General features: G+C 42.5%; 1 protein-coding gene across 1 annotated transcript; it reads right to left on the reverse strand.

Moving 5' to 3' along the window:
- Positions 1-4020: 4020 nt before the first annotated feature.
- LOC119416787 (dual specificity protein phosphatase 7) lies at positions 4021-6984 on the reverse strand. Its single transcript, XM_037683973.1, has 3 exons — positions 6606-6984; positions 5627-6055; positions 4021-4774 (listed from the first exon to the last, which is right to left on the reverse strand). The coding sequence occupies exons 1-3, from the start codon at positions 6982-6984 to the stop codon at positions 4473-4475; spliced, it is 1110 nt and encodes a 369-aa protein (XP_037539901.1). The 3' UTR covers positions 4021-4472.
- Positions 6985-8340: the final 1356 nt, after the last annotated feature.

Here is an 8340-nt window from a genome sequence, read left to right on the forward strand (position 1 = left end):
AAATGACTAGAAGCTGCAGCTGTTTATGTCTGTCCATAACGTTAGCCTTCGGTAGTTTGTTGTATTAAAACCATCAGTCTGTCTTCTCAACAGATGTCAGATTAATCCAGCGCTGCGTACCTCTCTGTTGGACTGCTGTGCTGCAGAGTGAATGTTTGTCCTTGTGAGAACGTTACTACGGTGGCCCTAAGGTGTAAATGAAGAAGATATGCAAAAACAGAATTACATTTAAAAAAACACAACAAAAGCAACAAAAATACAACATTTAAAAAAACGGAATTACATTAAGTGAAAGCGGAAGTGGCCAAAGCGGAAGTGGGCAGAATCACATTTGGAAAAAAACAATATTAAAAAAATTACATTTGAAAAAACGGAATCACATTAGAAAAAACAGAAAATATATAATTTTTGATTCCATTTTTTTCTGTGATTCCGTTGTTATTTTTTCAAATGTAATTTTGTTTTGTTTTTCAAATGTAGTTCTGTTTTTTCTAATATTATTTCATTTTTTATAATGTAATTCTGTTTTTTTCAGCTGTTATTCCATTTTTTTTCTCAAATGTAATTCCGGCTACTTCCGCTTTGGCCACTTCCACTTTGGCCACTTCCGCTTTGGCCACTTCCGCTTTGGCTTAATGTAATTCAATTTTTTTCAAATGTTGTGTTTTTGTTGTGTTTTTTCAGATGTAATTCTGTTTTTTCAAACGGTGTTCATTTACACATTTACTGTGGGCAGCCGTGGTGCAGTGGTAGTGGCAGCCGACCTCTGATCGGAAGGTTGGAGGTTCGAATCCCGACTTCCCACACCATGTGCCGTTGTGTCCCTGGGCAAGACACTTAACCCCGAGTTGCTCCCGGTGGGGCTGGATGGCGCCTTGCATGGCAGCCTACCGCCACCGGTGTATGAATGTGCGTGTGAATGGGTGGATGGCTGGTACTGTAAAGCGCCTTGGGGCCCCTCATAGGGGGCTGGAAGGCGCTATAGAAGTAAGCTCCATTTACCATTTACCATTTACACCACAGGGCCACCGTACGTTACAGAATAAAAACCACAATGCTCATTCAGACACCGATATCTTCCGTTAGCACCAGATTAATGGACAGTAGCAAAGAAAGCACACGCTCCTGCAGCAACTTCACAAATAATTCATTTACTCTTGTTCTGTTATTGAAGGAGCAACAAAAGGACAGTTCACTTTAACTCTAACAATAAATATATTCCTACTCACTGCTGGCACTTTGTGATTAAGGTTTTCTACATATTTTACAATGCAGTTCTCTGTGTACAATTACCTAGAACTGAATGCTTTTCCAGACAGGGAGTGGTGACCACTTCGCTACACGCTTGAAATAAAGATAACACATAAAGTGTTATCTACTACTGCATAGTTTTTTGTTTGTTTGTTGGTTTATTCTATAATAAATCTAAAAATCTGTAATAAAATGTGACTTCTATTGGTATTTGTACATATTGGGATCATTTGGGCAGCACGGTGCCTTAATGATTCTGTGCCTCACAGCAAAAAGGTCATGGGTTCAATCCCCGGTTTGAACCTGGGTTTGCATATTTTCCTCATGTAAGAGTGGGTTTTCTCCGGGTACTCTGGTTCAAATGCACATTAGGCATCAGGCCTCCCTTGCAAGACCTGAATGGTATTTTCCTGGTAATGGTAGATAAATAAATGATTGAATAGACCACATTCATGCAGAAGAGGAAAAATATTTTACAGTTACCCCCCGTAAAATAAAACATTTAACAATACACTTTAAAACTATTTAAAAGAAAGCATGTTGCTAAAGCACATATAAAAATGAATTGGTTTGATGGATATTTCATTGACTTTTTGAATCAAAGAATTAAAGCAGAGATCTAAATGCACGTTTCATCACAGGTTTTGATGAAAGGTGAGCTTTTACTTTCAGTCCATTTTGTTATCAAACTGACCGGACGTGTTTTGCAGAACTCGTTTTAGTGCTTCATAACCTGAGATAAAAGGACGGGTAAGCAGCGATGCCTTAAAGGTTTTCAAAACAGGTTAGTGTTTTTGGATCAAATCAGAGAAAGATCATGCCGTGTGGCTGGAAGATGGATTAATGAAGCGGCTAACAGGCAACTAGCATGATCTAACGTTTCCCTCCACACGCTAGTGACATCATTCAGTGCCACATGTGGCCCTCAAGCCGCCTGTTGAAGACCAGACTAGACTGGACCACAATGGACTGCTGACATTTGATTCCATCCAGTTACAAACACTTTGTGTCAGTTTTATAAACCTTTACACCGCTGTCAATTTCTCATTTTGTTATTACTTAGCTTTTTTTTTTTGGGGGGGGGGGCTATTTGCAAATAGCAGCTAGCTGTTGCACTTCTGGTGCAGCCTGGAGCATCTTCAGCAGGTATATTGTCAGATTTCTGCTGCAATACAACCATAACGAAAGAACAATGATCCAAAAGTTGTTAAAAAGGCTACACTTTGGAGATTGTAGATGGAGGCCTCCGACTGAAGAAGTCCTTTGGATGAAGGACGAAACATGTCAAAAAGAAACCTTCCAGATGACCTGACTGAATGTTGGAGATTGTTTTAAGACAGCAACAATTAAATTTGGTCTTTAGCTTGTCAGTCTGGACAGATTTAAACTTACATTTATCCAAACTGAAGTAATTTAAAGAGCTACTGTATCTACAACCAGCGAGACATTGAGTTTTCAGAGCTATTCCACAAAAGTCGTATTTGAACTTCAGTACATTACAGGAAATTGTGGTTTAGTCAGTTAAACTTCAAGCCACAGAGAGCATGCTGTGGCGTAACACTTTAATTCACACTGCGTAGGAGGGCTGTCGGAAGTCTTTTATCTGCGGTAGAATAAACGCCGTCTCTTCCTCTTTCTTTAAGTCTTGTTTGAGCGACTGCTAGCGGGTGTGTCAGAGTTGTGGTATTGACAGAACGAGGCTTGCCACTTGTCTTTGTGTCAGAGGGCACACAGGAGACCGGAAACCAGGCAGAGCATAAAAACAAGGTGCGACCGCACCTTCATCACTGAAAATGGACAGCCCGCCTCGGCAACAAGAGCACCCTTGAGTTATGACCCACAGTCACTTTCGTTTTGCTTTACAAAACATCCGATTGAGCAAAAAGACTTACACAAAGAGAAGCAAAGAAATGAAATTTAAGTAAAAAATATACAATTTATTTGTTGTAAAAACCTATACAGAATGCCTTGGACGTTTAGCTTTATATTTACTATACATAAGGGTTCCAAAAAGGTCACTTCCATATCCTTCATGATTTACAGAAAATGTCCCCCATAGCGAGTTCTATGTACATCTTTACAAACGTGATTAACAAAAACAGCCCTTGAGTAGAAGGCCAAAAGGACATGCAGTCAATTTCGTATAAAAATCCCTGAAAATGTCTCGTGTTGAGGTAAGAACACTCTGGTCAAAGGTACTTCCTTTCATTTTCTTTCGCACGCGTCAAACTCATTCACTTGTTCGAAGACAAGACTGGCATTGTGCACGTAATTCCTCCTGTAGGGACGAGCCACAGAGGAAGGAGCTGCAGGCTGAAGAGTACAACAGAAGGTGGGCGCCCAACATGTCGCCCCGACGTGGTTACTGAAGTTCTAACTGGTTTCACGTTTCAGAGCGGCCAAGGCCTCAGCAACAGGTAAGGATACAAATGTTACACAACAAGATCCTTGTGGAAAGAAGATCTTATGTAAATGACACAGTTATAATGGATAAAATGAACTAGAGGGCCTCTGTAGAGTAAAATATTAAAACAAAAAAAAATACTGTTCAAATATATACAGAGAAATGCCCAATTTATCTTGAATTTAAATACTAATCATGCTTATCAAATATTAGTGCAATGGTGCCCAACCCTGGTCCTCGAGGAACACCATTCTAAATTAAATCTATGAATCAGGTTTGTTGGAGCACAGAAACAACTAAAACACGCAGGATGGTGTTCCTCCAGGACCAGTATTGGGAACCATTGTATTAGTGAAAATGATCTGTGTAATTAAAAAAAATATATAAAAAAGTTCTACTGTGATTTAAAAAAGCCATCGATAACTGTACAACGGATCAGCACAGTAGCTTATTACCATCAGCTTGAGTTAAGAAAACACCTGACTGGTCCTCAGAAAACACTCTGTTGACTGGATTTCGACCATAAAGGCAATATTCAGAACAAATGCAGACAACAGGTAGTAAAATTCAGAAACTGTCCCGTAATTATACCGCTTGATTAACTCAGTGTGTGGAGGAAAGTTGAATTCTTTTTTGTGTTAGATATTAAGGCATTGAGAGTCGAGAGTGTTCAGTTCATTTGACAGACCGACGTTCCCTCTGGTGCTGAACCCTGTCACTGACTTTCTGCCTGCGTCAGCAAGCCAAGCATCTGACAGGCTTACAAAACCTAAGAGACACCACAGGAAACAACAAAACCCAGCGGTCTTATTGCTCCTTATGTCGACTCCAGCTGAAAGACATTATGATTGGTCGGAGTGGTGAAGAAGAGCTGCTGCTCGCTGGTGGAGCGGTTATCGCAGGGAGTGTGTCGCCCCAGCGTCCTCTCAAAGTCCAAGAGCTGACCCATGAAGTTGAAGTTTGGTGAAATGTTCGACTTCTTCCTCTTTACGAAGTCGTAGGCGTCATTTAGAGAGAGGTTGAGTTTCTGCATCAAGTAAGCCACGGTGACTGTGACTGAGCGGCTGATGCCGGCCAGGCAGTGCACCAGGATCCCACAGCGCTTCGACCGAGCCTCGTCTGTCGGAGGGAAGGAAAAACTCCAGGTGAGAAGAGGTCTGCTTTAATTATGACGTGCAAACTGTTCAGATTGTTTGAAACTACACTTGTATTACAAGATAAGAAAGAACTATTATAACACTTCACTTTAGAAGTCTGCGTGATTTAATCTTATCCTCGACAGAAAAAAAACAACAACACTAGTTTCCTGTCAGATTGAGTCGTTGGCAAACAACTGTCAACTCGTAAAAATGGAATCAAACACAACCCCATTGAGTGAAAGAATCGCTTCCTTCCTCTTTTTTACATCTGAAACAACTTAGAAACTCGTTTGTGATGAGCAACACGGCAACTGCCAAACAATCAAGTGAATAGTTGTGGCTTCATGTGCAGTCATGGTGAGAAACATCAAAACAAAAGCAAAACTGAAACAAAGTTCTAAAGTTATTAACAAACAATATGAGCGGTTTGCTTTTGTTTTGGTTGATTTGTGGATAGCAACACACAATATAGCCTGGTAAGTACCCAGTACATACTAGGTACATACCCTGTAAGTACAGAGGAACAAGTCCCTTCATAATTCAGAATGGTCCCTGTAGGTTTCAGGTAGATACTAGATAACTACCAAGCTTTAAACCCAGTAAGAACCAGGTTTTATTTTGTATTGCTACCAATGGGTTAAAACAGTTGATGATCACATTAATAATGGAAATAATAAAACTACAAGTTATTTCATCCTGATGAACAGATACAAAAACGTGTTAAACCCACTTACACTTTTCAAGAAAATTCTTCTGGAAACAAAAAAAAGCAACTCAACTTATATTTGAAAAGTACTTTCATTAGCTTCAGCTAGGCGACATGTTTACTCACCAATAAATGATATGGCCTCTGGAAAGAATTGCGACAGGTTCTGACTCCAGTGGTCTGAAATGGGGATCTGTTTGTACCTGAAGTGGCCGTCATGCTCAAACATGTTGGGGAGGTTGGGCGTGACGTTCAGGATGTAGGTGATGTTGTACCGGCCCAGCACGTCCAGGTTGGCCGAGTCTTTGGCACAGCCCAGGAAGAGGTAAGGCAGGATCTGAACGGGGAAGTCGGGCTGATTGCTGGGGACGGGGCTCTCCTCGGACTCTGTCGTGCTGCTGGGCTCGCGATCGGACTCGCCGTCCGAACAATCCGAGCTGATCCGGAGGTTTCCAAAACCCAGAACTGGCATGGGGGGCGAGGAGCTCGGGCACGAGCTGTCCAGGAGGGTCTCGCAGTGCTCCGGGTACTTTGTGTGGAACTTTTCAAAACCACCTGGAATAAGAGCCAAAAACACAAGTTGATTTATAACAAACCACATCTTTCTTTTTGACATTTATATCCAAACTTTACGCCGAAAAGGTTAATTTCGATAACAACGGGTCGAAAATAATAATGGAAGCCAGCGCTGAGCTGTAAGAGCCCTCCTGCACACGCACCATTCATGAAGTCCATGTCTGCTCCTGCTGGAGCAAAACATGCCGCGGCCATTTTGGAATTTTAATTAAGAACCTCAGCAGCGACACGAACTTTAAAAACAGCCTTCAAACTGCAAGTCCACCGCAAAGGACGCAGGTGAGGGCGCAAACGAACTAAAATATAAACATTAAAAAAACACAACGAGACACACAGCTTCGCCTCCGACTAACAACATAAAGTTTTAAGATGTTAGGCCGTGCAGAGACGAACAAACCGCCCGCTTCAAAACTTTATTTAGATGTTTCAAAGTGACAAACCGGCTTGAAAAGTCAATAAAAGCCACAACGCGCAGCCCTTATGAATAATGTCGCCGTTTCCCACATTAGATGAACAATGGAGCGTTTACCTTCCAGATAGTACGCCTCGCAGCCGTCGTCCCGCAGCTTTTTGAGGAGCAGGAACAGAATGGTGGTCGGGGAGGACGAGCCGCCGTCCGGCCAGTCCGCCGAGCTCTCGTCGTACAGGAGCACCGTGTCCGTCTTGCACCGTCTCGCGAACTTCTCCTTGTCCTCGTGCTTGGGGATGACGGTCTGCACGGGGATGTTGCCCTTTCGGAACCGCCGCAGCATCAGCCCCGTCACGGCCATGTTGATGGCGGTCTCTACGTGGGACGACTCGTAGAGCTCGTGCGAGCGGCAGTCCAGCACGAGCAGACCAGCGGCGCCTCCGGTCTCCAGCGCGAGCTGCAGCCATTCCGCGCTTTTACTCGGCCTCACGTTAGACATGTCGCTCACTATCATGCTACAAATGTCGCGGCGACGAGAAAGCGCATCTCAAACCAAAGAAGAAGAAGAAGAAGAAGAAGAAGAAGAAGCGTTAAACGTTGCTCCGGCAGCGCGTGGCGCTTCTGCCGCCTGAGCGAAAAGATTCGCCTTCTTTGCTCCTTTCCATCAGAGTTCCTGAACACTTCCTAACACTTCGGCTGAACAACTAGAAAAAGACACAAAACAACACAAATAAACCGTCCCGAGTAACTTGTGTCCGACATGCACATGGTGTTACCATTCCGATGCTGGGAGGCTTTTCTTTTCTTTTCTTTGCTCAAGTTGACAGAGAGGCAACTCGGAGGGGCGGGGCTTAACTCCTTCTCATTTAAAGCCACAGCGGACATTTACAAAGTTTGTAAAAACATGAATGAAGTCACCAGAACAGAGCAAACAGCAGTAAAATGTGTTGTAGGCAGCTCCATTGAGACGGTGAGCCGTGTTCTAAACAGTGACTCCAGCAATCATTAATAAACTGTTAATAACTACAGTATAACCAGGTGACAATGGTCAGAGCAGAGGATTATTACAGCGTTACCTTCAATTCCTGGCTCGTCTCAGTTAATAGATAACTATTTATATTTGTTTTTAAACTTCTGCATTGTTATTTGCTCATAACTTTTTCCTATTTCTTAATACAACATTTAAGGAGTAAAAGGCGTGTGTGTTCAGTTGTTGCCTTAACAAAATATCTCATAAACCATAGAATAGATTTTAATGAAAAGTTTCAGGAAGTCCATGCTGGGTGTATAATAGTGTAGTATTTTACCTGGTTTTATGTGGCACCTTGATTTTACAGTTTTTAGAACTACTTTTATTTTATTTTTAATTGCTTGTTGTTGAATTATTGTTGTCTGTATCATCTGTATTCTTTGTTTAAAACAGGTCTCTCTTGAAAAAGATTCCTCGTGACTCAGTGAGACCTGCCTCCACCCTCATTTGATCCACTCTGGGCCCTTGAGCAAGGCCCTTAACCCCACCATCTGCTCCCCTGGGCGCCCTAGATAGCAGCTCTCTGCTCCACACAGAGGGCCGTGGTAGCTCCGTGGGCTGTGGTTGTGTCAGGAAGGACATCTGGCATAAAAATAATTGCCAAGTCGTCGTGTGACTTAGTTTGCTGTGGCGACCCCTGAAGAAAGGAGCAGCCGAAACAAGAAGAATGACTCAGTGAGGCTGACCTGTATAAATAAAGGTTGAATGAATGAATAATCTGGAGTTAACCCCATTCAAAATGGCCACCACAGCTGTGTGTCTTTAGCAAACACAAAAATGCCTACAACTCAGTCAGTGAGACAAATATTGAATTGAAATGTGTTG

Source organism: Nematolebias whitei, chromosome 11 (genome assembly GCF_014905685.2).
Source record: "Nematolebias whitei isolate Nwh7 chromosome 11, NemWhi1, whole genome shotgun sequence".
Classification (NCBI taxonomy): Eukaryota; Metazoa; Chordata; class Actinopteri; order Cyprinodontiformes; family Rivulidae; genus Nematolebias; species Nematolebias whitei.